The sequence below is a fragment of the Camarhynchus parvulus genome, chromosome 3 (genome assembly GCF_901933205.1).
Source record: "Camarhynchus parvulus chromosome 3, STF_HiC, whole genome shotgun sequence".
Lineage (NCBI taxonomy): Eukaryota > Metazoa > Chordata > Aves > Passeriformes > Thraupidae > Camarhynchus > Camarhynchus parvulus.
Window position 1 is genome coordinate 14,274,546 of NC_044573.1, and position 19,878 is coordinate 14,294,423.

The 19,878-nt window shown below is 43.0% G+C and overlaps 1 protein-coding gene across 3 annotated transcripts; it reads left to right on the plus strand.

Moving 5' to 3' along the window:
* Nucleotides 1-9: 9 nt before the first annotated feature.
* BROX (BRO1 domain and CAAX motif containing) lies at nt 10-19,163 on the plus strand. Of its 3 annotated transcripts, none has more exons than XM_030946493.1 (13): nt 10-109; nt 1,925-2,054; nt 2,673-2,779; nt 4,737-4,833; nt 6,183-6,278; nt 8,201-8,273; nt 8,602-8,707; nt 9,272-9,361; nt 10,089-10,174; nt 11,470-11,551; nt 12,565-12,715; nt 14,130-14,289; nt 14,746-19,163. In XM_030946493.1, exons 3-13 carry the CDS (start codon nt 2,737-2,739, stop codon nt 14,830-14,832), a joined length of 1,071 nt encoding a protein of 356 aa, XP_030802353.1. In that variant the 5' UTR covers nt 10-109; nt 1,925-2,054; nt 2,673-2,736; the 3' UTR covers nt 14,833-19,163. The 3 variants fall into 3 exon arrangements, with proteins under 3 accessions (XP_030802353.1, XP_030802354.1, XP_030802352.1); XM_030946494.1 differs by lacking the exon at nt 10-109 and adding an exon at nt 158-538 and having other exon boundaries at nt 1,925-2,058; XM_030946492.1 differs by lacking the exon at nt 10-109 and adding an exon at nt 160-538.
* Nucleotides 19,164-19,878: the final 715 nt, after the last annotated feature.

Sequence of the window (19,878 nt, forward strand, 5' to 3'; positions counted from 1 at the left end):
ATGGCGTCGGTCACGTGTGCATGGGCGGGGCCCGGGCGGGGTCGCTCCGTTCCTCCGTTCGCTCCTCCCTCCGCTCCCGGCCAAGCTGCCACCACAGGCCCGCCTCCAGGTAAGCCCCGGCGACCCCCTGCAGCGCCGCAGGCAGCCTTAGCCCTTCGGGAGGGCTGGTGCCGTTGCTGGTTTGCTGCCGTGCCCGTTCCTGCCGGTGTTGGTGGCGTTCGGGGGTCCTTCCCGCGGGAGGACTGTGGGCCCCGGCCGCGCCGGCGGCCGCTGTCCCAGGGGGACGCCCTACACCCGCAGGGCTGTTGTTGGCGGCGGCCCGGGGACTCCGGTGAGGAGGAGAGCGAGCGGCAGGGTCGATGCGATCGGCCGCGATGGGGCGGTGCCATCGGCTCTCGGCTGGCGCTGCCTGCGGCAGCGGGCGCGTGACGCACCACCGGGAGCGGCGGGGCCGGGCCGGGGTCCCGCGGCCTCGAGATCGTCTCAGGGACCGTTCCGGGCCGGGCCGTGACACCGCGGGGACAGCAGCGCTGCGCAGGTGGGTGGGCACGGCGCGGCAGCCGCTGGCCTGACGGACAAACCCTGAGAGGTGCCGGCGCGGTAAGCGTGGCGCGATAGGTGCCGACGCGATGCCCCTGCTCGGTTTGCGGGATCTGGGCCGTGCCGGGGAATCTGTGCTTGGCAGATCTTCTTGGGTCTGTTTTGGTTTTGTTTGTTTGTTTCTTAGCAAAGCTGTAGAGTGTTTTTATAGGGATGAACTGAAGGGATTCCAAAAGGACCACGGGATGATGGAGGTCCTAGGGAGCCTCTGGGCTTTGTCCCGTGAGGTCTGGAAAACCTTTGAGATGGAGAGTACACAATTTGCTTCTCAATTTTTCTGTCCTCATGGTGACGTTTTACCTCCCATGTTCAGGATGTGTCCAATATGTTCTATCACCCCGCACTGCTGTTGTGAAACTTACTACAATGCCTGTGTTATATTTGGCTGCTGAAATTGAAGCGAAAGAGAAGAGAGTCGGCTTTATCTCTGCCCTCCCAACCTTCCCGGTCTGATACACGTGTGTAAATAGATCCATGTTTTCAGTCAGGGTTTGTGGTTGCAAGTTCACGTATACCAAAGGCTCCCAAACAAGCTATTCACAGATGGATCAGGCACAGTATAATGATCTCAGTGAACTGAGATTTAGCCTGGAAAGGAGGAAGCAATCTCAGAGGTGACCTTATCACTCCCTACAACTCCCTGAAAGGAGGTTGTGGCAAGTTGGGGATCAGCCTCTTCTTCCAGGTATCAAGTGACAGGATTAGAGGAAGGGGCCTCAGTCTCTGCCAAGGGAGGTGCTGGTTTTGCATTACGAAGGATTTCTTCACAGAAGGGGTTGTTAAACATTGGAATGGGCTGCCCAGGGAGGTGGAGTCACCCACCTCCATCCCTGGAGGCCTTTGAGGAAAGGCTGGACATGTCATGCAGTGCCATGATCTAGTTGACATGGTAATGTTCTCACAAAGGTTGGGCTCAGTAATCTGAGGGTCTTTTCCAACCCAGTTGATTCTGTGATTCTGAGATATTTCTCATGTAATTTACAGATATGTTCAGCCTTATGCAGGAGGTAACAAATGTGGAGGTTTTTTTCCTAGCAATGTGTGTGCTCACATAGAGTAAAGTAGGTGGTAGCTTTTTGCCGAACTTAAAATAGTTGCCTCAGAAAGCATTTGTATTTCAAGAGTGTAATTCTCACACAAAGCACATAGATAATGAGCACGAGGCATATAGAAGCTTAGCATTTCAAATGGGGAAAAAAAAAGAAATTAATTTCAAATTAGTTATTTACATTTGGAATATCTTTTTGTGAGCAGAGGACCAGGACCTGGGCAGCCCCTCAGTTGTACCTGTTCCTGCAGCTGTTCTTTCCTTTCCACTCCTTAGATTTGGCATAGACAACACTGCAGGAAGAAGATGACCCACTGGTTCCATCGCAACCCTCTGAAGGCTACAGCTCCCGTTTCATTTAATTTTTATGGGGTAGCCACCACTCCAGCTGCAAAAAGGTTTGCAAGTAAGTGTACTTGGGACTAGCTTCACTCTGCCTCTTACAGTTTGGGGAACATCCTTAAAAGTAATGGTTGCTTTTCAGTTTTTGAGCTGAAGATGACTAGAGATGTGTAGGCAGGGAGGCAGTACGACGCTGCTAACACAGAACATTTGCTTACAGGGAATGAATTCTCCAGTCTCTGAGTGCACAGCAAGGCCAATTACAACAATGCAGAGGCAAAAGACTAAACACTTCATTGTCTTTCTGATGACTATGCATTCCTCTGCAGAGGATTGCTTAATATCCATAAGTGGATAGGGCTTGACTGTTCCGTTGTGGATAGGAATGTAATTAAAAGGGATCTCAGCCTATTTTGCAGCTCTATTCTTATCTCTTCATCTCATCATCCCATTCTATTGTTAAAGATTGTTCCTGCTTGTTGCTTCCCTTTCCTCTCTGTGCACCCAACCTCTTGGTAGGTAAAGGCACAGTTATTTTAGTTAGTGTTAGAACAGTAGATTGAGTACTGATTATCCACTGCTGTGGGTCCAGTCATATGTATCCAGAGGAGAAAGGAAGATTTTTCTGTATTGGTACATTTTAATAGGATTTCTTAGGGTTTTTTTTTCTCCTTTCATTTAGTGAATTGCGGTTGTCTCGAACACGGCTATTGGAGCTTTTTACAGACTCAAGCTGTAATCCAGAAATGATGAAGAATGCAGCTGACTTCTACTTCTCACTTCTGCAAGGTAGGGAGATTTATTAGCAGTACTACTAATTCATCAAGAGAAGTATCAGTTCAATTCTAATGGCACTTCTCAGAATGTTAATTGTGCTGATCTCCCGTAAGGAAGCTTTGTGCTTCTCAGGAAGGAGAGTATGTTCATGGGTTCTGTGCTTGATACCAGTGCTGGCTGCTCACCAGGCCCCTTCTCCAAGTTTCAGTATCCTTTGTGACCCTGCCAATACTAAGTGCTGGCAGCCCTGCCCTCCTGCCTTTAACCTAATTCTGCTTCCTGTTGGAAGAGAAAACATGTATTTGTCTTTTAGGTGGTGGTGAGTTGCTCCCTAAGTATAAATTGAGTCTATTAATTAGTTTATTCCATTTAGTATTCAGTGTAAACTGCTGGTTTGTCTAATACTAGACCATAGATTTGTTGCAAGTTTACCTTCTACTGCTGCTTATCTTAGGGGTGTGTGTATATATATGTAGGTGCTCATTAGCATGGTATCTGCATTTTCAGTAGATGGTTCAGCTGTGCTGACACATTCCTTTGAAACCTTCCTTCTGCCAATATTTGGGTAACTCTCTCTTAGCAGTCAAGTGCTCAGCCAGGTTTCTTAGGACTGAGTTTTCAGGAATCAGCCGATTTGTGGAAAGTTGCAGGAATCCGTGTGTCTCGGGCTATTGTATGAGTCCAACACGGCTAGCTCTGGACTCTAGCCCACACGGTCTTACATGAACAAAGTAAAAGATGAGAAGCGCTCTTCTCCACGTGGGGACGAGTGTCCTGTTTATTGGCTTGGGAATGGACGCTTCTGGTTCCAGCGACCACTCGAGTGTAAAAGAGAGCGTGACAATCTTGCGGTGCACTTTATACCTGAGGGGGATGGGGGCGGGGGAATAGGACCACAGCCAATGGGATACCATTGCGGCGGGGCAAGGGGAGGGGTGACCAGGGAACAGACCACCAGGGGATATAGCAGAGGGGTGCATGAGGGACAGACCATGTGATGGGAGAGGGGAAATAACAATCTACATGACATAACTTACTCAGTACAAATTTCCAATTACCCAGTGCAAAACAACAGCTAAATAAGCTATTTAGTGCAATACAACAGAAAGTGGGGTCTTTCAGTCTGTGGGAAGTAAACATTGGTTTAATGAGCTCCTGGGAGGGTGTAGGCTAATGTCACATCTAATGGTCAGATAAGAGTCCCTGTTGCAACAGCCAAGATTTGGATAGTTTCTTCAGGCCACTAAAATCTTCTGCATGTGAAAGGAACAAGTATTTTCTGATTTTATAAACATGCGACACACTGACAGGTATTAGCCCCAGTAGCTGCTATGGCAGGCTCTTGACCTCTTAAAGTCTGTAAGGCCTGATCTGACCAGGACCCTTCTTCAGCATCACTAAAATTTCCTGGGCCTGCATATGCAACATCCCATAGCATGAGCCTCATCCCACTAACTGCTGTTTTCTGGGCTGCTGGACATAAAAAAACAATTTCTTGTAGCCCTGAAGATGGATGATGACTAGGTGAGCCCATGCTTAGAAGCCCTTTTCCCTCTCCCTGTTGACCAGGAAGCTTTTCCTGGAATTTCCTGGTTGGCAGTATGGTGGCAGAGACAGCCACTCACTCACCTTGAACACCCTCAGCCATCCTGTACCTGGGCTAGTCCCACTCCCAACTTGTCACTGTATGGGACATGCAGAAATCTGCCAGGTTTTCCTTGAGCAGTCAAGATTCTCAGAATTGAGTTGGTAACATGCTGGGCAAGCAGTTTCCTGGAGTAGCCAGTTGGTTTTTTCCACATTTTGTTCTCAAGATACTGAGTAATAAAAATCCCAGGAAGTAACATGGGATTTTGAGGGGTTCAGCAAGAAACATTCCTTTATCTATATCTATATTCATATTGATCCATCTCCTTCATTACTAATTTCTGCTTCTTACTTTGAGATTGCCTGTTTTATTATTCCATAGGTTTTATCCTTTCACTGGATGACTCTTCCCAAGAGTGCAAGTTGAGATATATTCAGAATTTCAAGTGGACGGACACGTTACAAGGACAAGTCCCAAGGTGTGTGTGCTTTTCTGGGTGTGGGGTATGCAGCTGCTCTCTGCTGCTTTGTTACACACATGCACAGGCCTGAAGGGAAACAGAAATGCAGCAAAGTCTTGAACACAAAGTAGTTTCTAAAAAGGTGTTACTAAATTTTTGGTAACTGCTGTACTGTGTTAGGTGTTCTGAAGTGTGCCTAGTGGCCTTTATGTTAAGCTGTGAGAATGCACAATAACGGTAGAAGGATCCGCTAGGTCTCAGTTGATCTACAAACTCAACCTGCAGTTAGCTAGAGCAGTATAAAGAAGAGCCTTGAGGATATTGGTGAATTGAGCATGGTAACAAAGCACACTGCAGTTTGAAACTTAATTTGGCACTATTGCCTGACCAGGAACTTCTGTGTGTTTGGAGGTTCCAGTGTTGCTGAAGATCCGATTTTGTTCTTGTCCTCTGAGGCTCTGAGTACGTCCTCTTGGTTCAAACAAACAAATCTTCTGTTTCCGGGAGGAATACAGATCTGTAACCTTTTGAATTATTCACTTATCTCTTGCTATTGGAGGTAATTGTGTTGTATAATCATGCCTACAAATTTGTCAAGCTTTAGCTAGGAGTGTTTGACCTCCTCAAAGCTTTAATTCCCCATGGAAGAAAATTTGTTGATTAGGACTTTATTCTAATTTTCTCATGGTCATGCACACTTGTACTTGTGCCAACATTACTCTTCCCTCTCCCACATCTTTCTTTTTAAAACGTTTGCTAGTTCCTAAGCTAAACTGAGCTTGTGATTGCAAGTTCAGTCTTTTCAAAGACTCTGTGCAAGTTCAGTCTTTTCAAAGACTCAGTTTTTACCTTTTGAAATTTCCTGCTATTTGCAGGAAAAAATCCTGCTATTTGTCTGCAGTTACATAAATAATTGCATTAGCATTCATTTGAGAGAGTTGTAACAGACTCTGACTTATTAACTTAGCAGTACAACTTTAAAGTGGACATTCCAGGGCAAGGCTTTCTAAAAATGTGTGACTGAAAAAAAAAAAAAAAGAGATAGCAAAATGTCAGCCACACCCAAAGCTAAACAAATCTCAAGTTACAGTTTTAAAATAAAAGTTCCCAAAAGGGAAGGGTGGGCATCTGAATGTGGTAGATTCAATGATGAGTTCTTAAAGGGAATAAGTAAAAAAAATTATGTCTCTCTTAAACAGTTCAGCAAAGTAGAAGGTTCAGAATTGGAAATTGTTGACATTGTAAATGAAAAATGTTTTATGGAGAGAAGTGTTAACTTTTGCTACGTGAACTAGCAGCAGAGAGAGATGTGAGAACAAAACTGAATGCATTAAGCTTTTGGGGGGTTTTTATCTGTCTTTCTTTAGTGCCCAGCAGGATGCAGTGTTTGAACTGGTTTCCATGGGATTTAATGTAGCTCTATGGTACACAAAATATGCATCAAGACTTGCTGGAAAAGAAGAGTAAGTGGTTTTCTTTTCTTAACAATTCTGCTGTAGCAATGCTCCACCAAAGATTTAGCAGGTTCTGGGGGTTGCCTGCAATAGGAAATGTCCAGCTCAGGCAGAGGAGTTCCAGGAGGCAGTTGGTCTTTGCACACAAGCACTTCAATCCCTTCTTGCCTCTGTAAACCGAGTGCAGTAGTACTACATGACTGTGATACAGAGATAGTGTCAATTGTCAATGAACCCTTCATCAGTCCCCCTCTAAATGTCCAGGTAGAAAACTGAGATTCTTAACATCACAGCTCTGCTGACATTTTAACCCTACAGACCTCTAAATCCTTGGCTTCTAACACTGAGGTTGGCTTTTACTTGAGAGTTATCACAGGATCTTACATTTTTTCTTTCAAGCAAGATCTATATGATTATTTCATGACTGGACACTGTGAGAAACTTCTTTATTCTGAGGGTAGCACAGCCATGGGATAGGTCGCTTAGGGAATTAGTGGACTCTTGATTCTTGAAGGATTTAAGGTTCATCTAGACAAAGCTATAACTGATCTGATCTGCTGTTGCGAAATATGGTGCCCTGTCATGGCTTGACACTGGCACAATGCCAGTGCCCCATGAAAATTTACTTCCCTGGTGTTTGCTGTGAGATGTGACCAGGAAATAAGCACAGCAGGCCTCTACCTTAGAAAAAAAAGTTTATTAACTAAACTACAAAAGGAAAAAACCCCCCCACACACACACGCACACACACACCTGGAAAATGAAAACTCCACAAAAACATTTCCTCCTTCCCCCACCACATTTCCAATACATCTTCCAAATTTCAACTCTCCATCCATCCACCCATCACTCACTCATCCATCCATTGAGTAAATACTCAATTTCAGTCCGTCAAGAGGAGAGGAGTCCTTCTTGGTGCCATGGTGACCTCTTCCTTGCATGCCCAGTGCTCTCACCACTGTGCATGGATCAGAGCTGCTTCGAGGGTTATTCTTTTAAGGGTGCTTTGACCAGTTCCAAAAAAGCACAGTCTCTCACTCTCGGGACCTCTTGTGCCCCCCATACTTGTCTACCCCCTGGGGCCGGGGGGTCTCCAAACTGAACCCTCTCAGTTCTGAGCCATCGCCTCCCCCCTGCATGCAGCCTCTGTGTCACGAGGAAGCATGGTTCTGTCCATGGCTGTACCAAAAAGAGTCCAGCAACCAGCTACTCCATCTCTTTCCGGGCTCTTCTTTACTCTCCCAGCCTCATTCACTGCTCCAACTGTCATTCACTTGCCCATTTCCTCTTTATCATCCACTCCATCTCCCCTCCAGGAAAGGTCCAAATGCTCTGTGAGGTCTTCATTGTCCAGAAAGGGGTTAACAAACTCCTGCACTCGGCCAGGCTCCTTCCCTGCTGCACTCCCCCCTTCCCCCTCCTTCTCCACAAGCCGATATCACTTCAAGGCCACAGGCCCGTACCAGCTTTCTCTCTCTCGTCTTCTGGCTGGGGGGGGGCTGCCCAAATCTTCTCGGGGCCTCTCTCCCTCTGTCTCTCCTGGAGGGGGCTGCCCAACGCCTCCTGGTGTCCCCACCACCCTTCCATCTTGAGGGGTCAGGCCTACCTCTGCCGGGCCACAGGTTTCCCCTCCCCCACCCAGCTCGAAGCCGGGCAGGGGAGGCCTTGCCTTTTTGCTGGCCGGAAATCAAAGAGAGAGCCCAAGGGAGTGCTCTGCTTCTAACCCCTGTGTTCTCAGAGGCGCATCCACCCTCAGTGGCCAAGCCTGGTGTCAATTTAGAATCTGAACACCTATTGGCCTCTGGCCACTCCATTCCCAGAAAACTTGTTTCCTGTAAACCCACAACATGCCCCAAAGCAGGAGGTGGCACTAAATGACACTTAGAGTCCCTTTCTAACCATAATTTTACCAATTCATTCTATTTTCTCAGTATAACAGAGGATGAAGCAAAAGACGTTCACCGCAGCTTGAAGATAGCAGCTGGGATTTTTAAACACCTGAAGGTAGAAGGGCTTTCTTTGCTGTCTGTTCTTCAAGGTGTCTCCAAATACTTGACTTTTTGTCTTAGAGAGGCCTTTGCTATACACACATACCTGAGAGCACCTGAATGATGCAGGAAACAGAAGGGTGTTAATATGTTGTGGTACCCCTCAATCCCTGGAACTCATTCCCAGTGGCACTGGAAGAGTGGTTTGTCTGTCGGCCCATATAATGTGCTACATGTGCTGTCTTGGGACCTTCGCTCAGTGTGTCCCATCCATTTAGGCATGAAGCCCCTTTTTTGCACTGGTTTTGAGCCTAAACTAACTCTGAGACTTGCTTTGTATTTAGGAAAGTCACATTCCAAAATTGATTACACCTGTGGAAAAGGGAAGAGATTTAGAAGCTCGACTTACAGAGTCCTACATCATACAGTGTCAAGCTGAAGCTCAAGAAGGTATCTTCAAATATACATTGGTTGGCTGTAGGAAATTACTCTTTGTGGGTCACTGCTGTCTCATGAATTCTGCTTGGCAGCAAGGCCATGAGTTTTTATTCTCCTAAAGTACTGTGGCATAGTGGGGCAGGTTGCTTTTAAAGATAATTATGTTACAATTATAAAAGGGAAATGCCAAAAATCAGTCTGATATTAAAATTGTAATATGGAATATCTTTCACTTGGGAAGAACTTGTGTGGCACTACTCCTTTTTCTTATTTCTTCTTTTCATGCAATGCTTTCACCACCATGCTTGCCTAACGGACATTCCCAGCTCTTTTACTTTAAAATATGTGCAGCTTCTGTTTATTAGCTACTCTTAAGGCTAACATTCCTTCAGTTTTTCTATTAAATTGGAATCATTCTATCCAAGAAACAATCTGTCTTTATTCTGCTGTTTGCTTGACTGCACAGCATCTATTGTCTGTTCATGCCGGGGTTTTAAAACCCTAAATGCCTCTGCTGATTTGATGTAATGGGACATTTCAATTAAACTTAAATCATGGTGTGGAACTATTTTTCAGTGACAATTGCTCGGGCTATTGAGCTGAAACATAATCCAGGCCTAATAGCTGCTCTTGCTTATGAAACAGCCAACTTCTACCAAAAAGCTGGTGAGTGTCTTCCTTAGTGACTAAATTTATGCACTCTTGCCAGCAGATATACTTCACCTACCCATAAATTGCAATATTAATGCTGTTCTCGGTGGATGTGGAGTGTGTATTTAGCTTCTATTTAGCACATTTAAGGCTTCAGTTATCAGCATGTGTTATGATAAAGCTTTTTGGTTTTGTGGGAATCTTGTTGTATGGTAGGAAATGGTAGCTGATGGTAGGAAACATTAGTGAAGGAAAACAGACTAGCAGCAGACTAACGGCCTGATGTCAGTGGAGTATGTTCCAGCTGCTTTTGGGCCGCATGTCATGATGCAGAGCATGGAGAGTGGAGTGAGTTCATTATGTACCACCTTCCAGATGAGTAAGATGATCTCTGGGCTTACTGAGACAAGTGGGAGAAGTGCAGAAGTGTGGGAGTCACTACTGGAACCTTAACTAGGAACAAGTTTTGAAATGCTGCATAAATATACTTAGAGAATTAGCCATCCAGACTTAGTGGACAGCAGTTTCAGGAATTCTAGGGACAACTGCATGATAGCTATAGATTTTTGGTGGTTTTTCTCAGGGTTTTTCTGTGCTTTTGCAGGAGGAATTTTTGTCCCTCGTTTCTGGATACTTTAGAGTTAGGATCTAGTGCTAAGTTCAAGAATTCTGGTCTTTTAATGTGTTTGGGGTTTTTCTTTTAAGAAATGTCTTAAGAATTACTTTACCTATGTATTCACAGATCAAACATTATCTAGTTTGGATCCAACCTATGCAGGTAAATGGAGGAAGTACTTAAACTTGAAGAGCTGTTTCTATATGGCCTACGTAAGTACTTTGGGTGGCAGCAGTCACAGCTTGTTGTCTGTCTGCCAAGGGCTGCATAGGGAATGGGGGCTAAGTATTGCCTTGGCTTTCTTTGCATACTGTGAAGAGGAATCGTGCAGTGTCAGTCACATTTGAGCTATTTTTGTGGAGCCAAGTGAAATTGCAGCAGTGTAGATTTGTTGTGATCACAGGTCTTTAATTGAAGCCATTCAGGTTGAGCATAATGGTGCTCTCTGTTATCTACATCACAGTCTGATCCTAGGCACAGTTCAGAGCTGAGAATCTTTATGAAGGCCCTGAATGAAACTGCATCAAGTACCAAAAGGTACCATTCCAAGAGCTGTCCCTATTTGCCTGATGGATCTTCTAGCACATACTGCAGTGCCCTTGAGATCCTCAGCTGCTCAATTTGCTGTGTCTTGTAGCCTGCCACAGCGTGTAATCTTTTTTATACTGTACAAAAGGCCCAAGCTAAGCAGTTCACATAATTGTCTTTGGCTGAACCTGTAGCTAAAATCTGCTTGCCTTATTAGCAGGTTTGAGAGGTGAGGGAGGGTAAGAGTTGTGGTACTTCTCCTTTTTTTAAATTTGAGTGATCTGGGCAGTGGTAGATTTAGATAGATTTGTACTGTGAGAACAGACACTAAAGGAAAGGGGGCAAGGTGGGCATTCGTTGATGGGATTGTTCCTTCTGCTGTTGTGTTTACTAGTTAAACTCAGCTCCTGATAATAGATAATAGGCAATTCAGTTTTCACTGGAATACAATACCACCTTCAAGCACAATCGACTTTTTGGGGGTGGAAAAGTTATTTGGACTATGACAAAATATCTCAGACAGCAGAACACCTCATCTTTTCCAGATTCAGTGATGTTTGTTGCAGATGGAGTTTTTGGGTGTTCAGGTAGTTTTAGTTTTCAGTCTTAGCTTTGCAAACTTGCCTGGGGTTCATTCTCTTTCTGTGCTGGGGCTTGATGCTGCACACTGCTGCAGTGAGAGCTTGGACTGGCCTGTGTAGCAGTGCTTCAGGTCAAACAGCTCTGTGCAGCTCAGTTACTCTTGGCTAGAACTGAGACAGCTCCTTTCATACTGTGTTCATGGTTCTGGTTCACAGTGTTCATGTTGAACTGCATTAATGGCTCAGTGAATGCTGCTTTGACTTGGATTCCCCAGCTGTCAACTGTCTGCAGGGAATGGCAGCTTTAAAGAGCTGCAGCTCCTGTAGGGAGCAGGAGGAAGGGATTGGTGCAGGAAGTGCCCAGGGATGTTGGTAATGATTTTGTCCTCTTCCATCAGGCATACTGTTACCATGGCCAGACTTTGCTGGCGAGTGATAAATGTGGGGAAGCAATCAGATCTCTGCAGGAATCAGAAAAATGTAAGTGTGGTTGAGACTGGAGTATAGGGTCTGATGGTGCCATGCCTGTTCTGTTTTGCTATATTTTGTTAATTTGCTCTCCCATAAAGATTTTATCTGTCACCTGATGGAAATCCAGCACATCTTTGAATAGAGACAGTGTATTTTTATTTTTTTAATGGTCTTATCAAATACTGTCTTTCATAACATTTCTGCAGAAAATTTTCATCTTCACTTCTTGGCCTGGCTTAAAGACTGGCTTTGACCTGCCTGCAGTATAAAAACCCATAAGGGTCTGGTCATCCTGTTTTCTGGTCTGTATGTTAGAGTAGTACAGCCATTTCTGCTTTGGAGGTTAAATAGTAAATCTAGATCTTGCTTGTTTATTTTTAAACAGATTTCAGTATTTCTTTTCTATTCATTTGAAAGGTATATTCAGGGAAGTTTGCAGTAGTTCAAGGTCTTCTGCCCAGTCTTCTCTCTTCAAAGCTATTTGTACCCCATTGGCCTGCACTGCATAACTTTACTGCAATGTATAAAAATGCTCAAATCTTCAAAGTGGAAACTTTAATATTCGTTTTAAAAATAAATTGGAAAATTATTAAGAACAAACTAAGTTGGATTTCTTGGAGTAAAACAAATACTGTTCGGCTGTTCAGAGAAGAGTGCTTCTTCTCCCACTCCATATTAGTTATTCTTGTTTGGTTTGGGGCATCAGCTGTGTGTGGACACCTTCATGCCCTCTGTTTTTCCCTACCATATGGCACAGTTCTTAGGCTTATTGTTGCATTTTGCCCCACACATAAGAATGCTTTCCTGCATCTTCCCACCCAAAAAGCTTTTTCTTTTCCTGTTCCTAGTCACTTGTTGGATGCAGTAAATCTTGGCTGTCTTTGAACTGGTTTGGTTTTGTTTCTAAGAAGAAAGAGGCCTGACTGGATTCTGGTGTCTTCTAAGAGTGAAGCACTATAGGGAAGAACCATGATTTAAGAGGGTCATGTAAATAATTTTTATTTCCTTTCTTTCTTGCAAAGTTTTTACCAAGGCTGAAGCATTGTGCAAAGAATATGGAGAAACCAAAGGGCCTGGGACTACTGCCAAACCTTCTGGACATCTTTTCTTTAGGAAATTAGGAAGTTTGATTAAGAACACATTAGAAAAATGCCAGCGAGAGAATGGATTTATGTAAGTAATTCGTGGTTGGTACAGCACTCTACATGAAGTGTTATTACCTCATTTGCCTTAATTTCAGGATGGAATGGTAAATTTTACTCTCCAGTTATATTCCTTTAGAGCATGGCATGTAACTTAAAGATAAATTTGCAGTTCTATAATTTTCTCTTGGCAGATTTGCAGTGGGTCTGTGCTGCCCACTCTGTGTCCTGTGCCGGTTCAGCAAGGTGGGCTGGACTGACATCTGGAGAGGTTGAGCAGTTTTCTTCTCTCATTCCTCAGGCACTTGGTTACTTTTCCTTCTGCACAGGACAAAATCTGCAGAAGTTGCTGTGTTGCTCTAATGCTCTCTTCCTGTCTCCTGAGATCTAGTAGGCAAAAGAGGACAGAGAGGGAAGTGGAGAAGACCAGTAGGCAATTCTGCTTTGCAAGCAGGGAAGTCAAAACACAGTGCTGCCTTCAGTGAAGATCATGCTTAGGGTGCTAGGAGCTTTACCAGTCCAAGTATAGTTAATATTGTGAATAGGGCTTTCTGTTCATTAATGTCCTTCCAAAAAGGGTTTGGAAATACCATTTTTTTATTTCAGTTGAAAATAATTAAGATTAGTTTGTCTTTAGAGTTCTTTTCCTCATTTATTTCTCCCCTCCTATTATGATTTAGCATTTCATAATAGGTTTGTTATTTTCATTTTTATGATATTTAAAGACCTGCATAATAGGGCAACTGACTAAATGGAAAGGATCATCAAGTACATCAAAGTGAACTGCAAATAGAAAGAGAAATGCTCTGCTCTGCTTTGGTTCAAATACCCATTGTCAGAGCTTACAACAAAAGCATACTGGAGATTTCAGCATGTCCCTGTCCCTCTAGAACAAAACTTGGAAAGAGAAAGCAGTGACTGTTTTGGAAGAGCTCTGTGCAGCACAGGAAGTGAGGTAGAGCATGTCAGTGTGTGAGCTCCTGCTGCCCTGCCAAGGGCAGAGGGACACCTGAGTCAGGCTTTGCCCTGTAGCCAGTCTTTGAGATGCTGCTGTGTTGCTATCATCCACTATTGGCACATTAGGACGGTTTAGGAAAAGAAGTGTCCTCTTCATCTTTGGAAAGTACTTTAAATCCTCATTTGAATTTTGAGGGGTTTTTTTGGACAAAAGATGCTCTTCTCATTAAAGCACTGGGGATAATGGTTAATAAGTCGGAGAAAACCCACCACACAATTAGGGAACAAACAATGATACTAGCAAGGAGTTGCTTTTGTTCTTGTGAACCTTGCTGGCAAGAATGCATGTTAGGCAGTGCCTTAATGAAATGGAAGAGAGCAGCCGTGCTTGCCACTGTGAAAACCCAGATTGTTTTGTTTAGAATTGCAACCAAGACTTGCAGAGATGGTGCCCTGTATTTTAAATACATTTCTGTATTCTGTTCCAGCTATTTCCAGAAGGTGCCAGCAGAGGCTCCCCAGCTGGAATTGAAAGCAAACTATGGCTTAGTAGAGCCTGTTCCTTTTGAGTTTCCAGCTTTAAACACACACTGGACTCCTGAAACAGTTGCAGCATTTGATCTCACCAAGAGGCCAAAGGAGGACACTGTAAGATAATCCTATGTGCTGTTCTTTCCCTCTGGCTTTATTCTGTGTATCATACAGAGTTAGTTTGGCTCTTCCATAGCATTCCCCAGCTCACTGTAGGAAGCAGACATAAGGCTACCACCTAAACCCATCTTTCTGTTGTGCCAGGGGCAAGTCAATTAACCTCTGCCACACTGCCAGCATCTGGAAAATCAGCTCATTTTTTACCAAGTCATGTAACATTACAGCATGCTAGAGAAAGATTATTTTTTAGAAAAGGATTCATTTAAAGATGCTGAAACAGAGAACAATTTTCATTTTCCTCTTGCTTGGGGTTTACTCAAAGTCTTCAGCCTTGAAAAGAGAGGAGACTATTAGATTATAACATGTAAAGTTAGCTGTGCATAAATACTGTGCAGACACAGTGGGTTGTACTTGTGGTATTTAGTTGGTTTTTTTTTTTCTTCTTGTTTGCAGGCTAAACCAAAACCAGATGAAGAAGTAAAACCTCTGAAGGAACCAAATATAAAGCCTCAAAAAGACAGTGGATGCCAGATTTCTTAAATGCCATAAGTGCTTTGAATTCACTTTGAAACTCTATTCATAGGACTCTGGGGCTTTTGTTCTGATCTCCTTTTTTTGATTCTCCTCTTTTCATTTACAAGGCTTATTTAATTTACCTTCGTTAATATGTATCTATCTTTCTTAAGATTGTGGTGGATTTCTAGGTGGTTATTTATATCTGACTTATTTTTGGTTTCAGTGGGATATCATAGAATGAGTGGGCTTAAATGTTCCTATTGTGCCTCTAGGGAGTTTCTTTTTGTGGGTTTAGTTTTACCCACAAATAACAAAGGAAGTATCATGATTGTAATGCTTGAGGGTTTTTCCATTACTTTATATGCTGTATCATGTCCAATTCTGCAAACAGAAGTTTGCATGAACAGTTATATTTATTCAAGTTTTGTCATTCAGGCTTAGGACTTTTTTGTGTTTGAATTCACCTAATTGTAATGAGGGAAGAAAATCTGGGTTTGGATTGTAATAGTCATATGGTATTTCACAGGACTTGCACAGAACTTGGGAAACCTGAAGTTCTGCATAACAGGAGCACAATTTATGTTCTGAAACTATTAGTCTCTGTTCTTTCCTCTATAGATTAGGGGTTTTATATCAGAATTTGTAGCAAAGTACCTTAGCTTTGTCTGTCCTTTAATCCAAATCCTTTAGTATCAAAGTGTATGTGAAAGTAATGCAGCAAGCAATATGGAAGTGCTTAAAAGCAAAGCATCCCTGTGTCATTTGTTCAGAGTTTCTGAATCTTCAAAGCTTTGTTAAGTTCAAAGGCTGCAGACAGTTCTAATCTGGCACTGGAATTCCTGAAACTGTCATGATAAGGTAATGGATTTGGAAGTAAGTTGATGTGTTTCCATCTGGGTGGTGTCTATAAGAAGCTGTCAGGAGAACAGGGAGGAAAGATGAGCTGAAGAGCTGATGGCACAGCTGGGAAGCCAAGCTCTAGATTTCCTTTATGCCCTGTATAAACAGTGCTGCTTCTCAGGTTTTGCAGTATTGCACTAAAATCAGCTCTTTCTGAAGAAAACTTGTGAAAAGCCAAGCCCAGTCAAGGCTGAGAAAGAAAGAATTTTGTAGAACTTGCTTCCATTTCTGCCTGCTGTGGAAAATGTGACAGCATTCTTTAGTGCTGAGCACTGCAAAACGCCCTTGACAACAAAAACATCTTTCTGATTCATTGCAAATGCAAAGGTATATGGTGCATGTGTTGAAGTTAGAGCCTTGCAATCCCTGGGTACCAGTTGCTGCGCTTCTCTTGGCCTGAGAAAGAAACTGAGCAGCCTGACAATGTTCACCCTTCCAGCAAACATGATGGCCAATGCACTTACCGTGATGTAAACTGTAAACACATTGCTCACTTTGTACTCTTTGTTCACCTTACACTGTGCTGTGATTCAGTGCTTCTAAAATCCTTAATGGGGCTTGGAGACACTTAGCTTAGAGAGCAAGTCTGTAACTCCTTGAAGGCCTGTGGAACAAAAGCTGCCAAGGAGGTTAATAGGGAACTCAAGACTCTGAGATACTGGACCAAATTAAAAAATTTGTTGATGCAAAAGGCAAAGAGTCTTTTAATGCTGGCTATTACAGGTTGAACAAATGCAGACCTCCTTGCTTCCCATGATGGATTTTTCTTTCTGTCAGTTCTGCACATAAAACTAAGTGTAAAGTGAGCTGAATTTCTTTGGAAGAAGTTACTGTTTTGCAGGGGCCTAGAGGATAATGAGTATCAAGAAGAATACATACCTGAAATGGCTCCATTTCTTCTGGTGCTGCATGGGGACCTGGTGTATGTTTCATGAACAGTTACTCAAATTTGTTCCTAACTTGATCAGCTGACTCATTAGACTTCTTGCATTGTTAAAATACCAGCTTAGGTTTTGCCAGAGTAGAGTGTGGAGTTAGTTTTCTTATATAGATTTTAATTCTAAAATGTGTATTCCAGCTGTAGTCATCAACATTTGTTCAGCCTGCCGCCTTTAAGGATCAAGATACAGTTAATTCAGTTTTGTAATCACAATTTTTTTAGCTACTCGTTTTTCAGAATTCTTTGCCAATATATACACATCTCAACTGAAATAGTTTTCCTTCTGTGCAGACTAGAGCCTGCTTTCCCTTCTCCCCTCATTTTCCCTTCCGCCTGCTACAAACTGTGGCACAGACTTACCCTCATTTGCTAATGCACTTGTAGGTCCTGGGACTCATTTCCAATGCAGCTTTTATCCATGGGGAATATCTTACAATCAAATTAACAAATCATTACTAAATCATTCCTAAACATCTTAGTAGGAAAGATTATTTTATGGACTTGGAATTCTTTGCACACTTTCTCAAACTAAGCTGTTTGTCTGAATCAAGTTCACTGTAAATAGGTTGGGGCATAACCAAGTGAATTGTGTCAGATGATGACTTTACTTAAGCCTACCTGTGTAACCTCTTGTGCCATAGCTGTTTCAGTAAATATGCTGTAGTAGTTTAAAAATAGACTAATGGAATAAATTAATTCATTTAACATGTGTTGCTTTTCAAGAGAAACTTTGTTTACTTCTAGCTGAAATCCTGTGGCAAACATTGGATGGTTTTGCCAAAAAATAAGAAGCTGGAGACTGTTTAGTTTGCAAAGTAGAGAGAGCTGTGAGGCAATGAGCAGCTTTCTCTTCTGGTTTTGTTGGGTAGTAGCAGGAATTACTGTAAATAAGATGTAGATTAACTGTCCAATATGCTTAAGAATATGAGTGAATGAACTGGGAGTTTCAGTTAATCTGGAAACCCAGCAGCCATGTTCCTTCTCTTATAGCTCCCTCTAGTAATTTTTAAGAGTGAGGTCTTTTGAATGGTGACTTTTTAATATTCTCATGCTGCAAGAGCCTGTTTTTGTGGCCTCTCTCTGGTTTTAGAGGCTCTCATGGCTAAGCCTGCAAATCTTGTTGCTGTAAATAATCTTTAAAAATTTGTGCCCCGTCTGAAGCAGGACAGAACTGCAGCTGAATAAAACATGGAGTGCTGAGCCCTCTGTTTTGTGCTTTAAGGAAAGCAGTGATTGTCTTTAATCTACTGTAAACCAAACCATCAAGCTTTTTGTAGGATTTCCATTTAAATACCTTCCTCCATGTATTTAAATATACTTTCTCCATGTATTTAAATACACTTCCTCCATGTTTCGTGTTCCTGAGTTTTCAGTAGTTACTCTCCATCCAGCATGTGACACACTGAGGGACTAAACCTGGCCCTTGGATGCTAATGTCTGCCTCTCACTGGATTTAGTAGAGGAGTTTTGCCTGTCAGCCTAGGGATGGTGTTTGATCACTTGGATGTTCAGCATGGAGCCGTGGTGTGTCTGTAACAATGGTAGTCATTTGTACAATGAGCAGGAAAATGGATCCCTGTGTCTGTGTAGAATAGAACGGTAGAATAGAGACAACTTTGCACTTTAAAATTTTCTTGTCTTGCAAATTTGGAACAATACAATATGCTTGTAAATACTCCTTCCTGTCATTTTGTTGCACATTTTGGTACTGTGCTATGGGTAAGGTTTTAATGGGAAACATTACTAAAATGTATTTTTAATTGTCTGTGTGTGCTTCAAACTCATGAAGCATATCTCTGCCTTTAGTATTGGGGAGCATGAGAGGAGGCAGTAGCTCATCTGTCTTCCATGGTAATTCCAGGAGGTGAAGACTTTCTATCTGTTGGCTGTGGGGTGAAACATTTCATCCCGCCCCTGTGTCTGGTATCTAAACTGATGTTTCAGCATTAACATAAATCCTGTTCATGCCTGTTAATTATCCCTAAAAAGAGTCTGTCTCTAAAGATCACTCTTAAAGTACCATAGTAGCATAAGCTGGTTTTTCTTTTCCTTTTTCTGTGTTTTTTTCCTGTCACTGGCCCAGTTGAGGGAGGAATAAAGCACAGTGAGTAAGACTGGCATGGAAAAGCCTCTGGAGTGTGTACCTGTCTCCAAGTTGTGAGTGCAGTGTAGAGGCCTTTCCACAGTGACCCTTGGCTTGTCTCAGACCTTTCCCTGCTGATGATGCTGTCAAATTCAGCAAAGGTCCTGTGGCAACCCAGGGTATCCTTGATCCGCTTTTTATGTATGGAAGGCCTCCCTCCTTTGGTGTTGATGTCTTCATGGATTACAAGCTTTCAGAAGCCATCCTGTATTCTGAATAATCCCACTTCACTGGAATCAGCTCTGAGATCACTGACCAAGCAGCCTTACTTTGTGAAGACAGTCACCATGCAATCTTAAGTTTCATAATTGGAAAATTTGTATATAGCCACGAGTTTCAGAATGCCATTTAAAATAAACAATCTTCAAATATCATGTTTATTTCATTATTTAAAATTTTACATAGAGTAGCAAGAAAGAGGCTCTGTCTTGATTATTACTTTCTGCAATTTAATGCAACTTTGTTATTATAGAGAATACTTAATCCTTGCTTATAGGAAGACTTAAATAAGGAAGATCCATTAATTGGATGTCTATGGATGTAGTAGCTACAATGAAGCATGTGAAGTCCTGAGGCAGGAAGAGAGATGGGCTTTCCAAATTCTTATTTAGAAAAAGAGTAATTAGGCAGAATTTCTTATGGCTGCCTAAAATCCCAGTACTTGCCAAGGTCTGTGACGTTGTGGGATGTTCTGTTATACTATGTCAAGGGGGTAATTTGGGAATAACTTCTCTGATATTCTGGATGAAGCCTCTCTAGCACAGCAGGCTCAGTCTTCCCTGTCTGAACCAGACATGCATCTGCTGCTGTCTCCAGGAGTCCCAGCTGTCTCTCAGAGCCATGTGGTGGTCTTTAATAATTTTGTTTCATGCCTCCAATCTTTCTGTCTGGCTTTTCGCAAAGAAGGACTCGTTTGCAATGTCCATGTTGATGGCCCCTGGAATGTAAGGCTGCCCTTGCTTTGTTGAGTTGCTCTCAAATCTCAGAGTCAGGGACCTTGTCCTCTGTGACACCTGGACCCTCTCATCTGCTGGCTGTGCTTCCCCAGTTTCTGCCAGCACCACTTAGTTAATACTTTCTCCCCAAA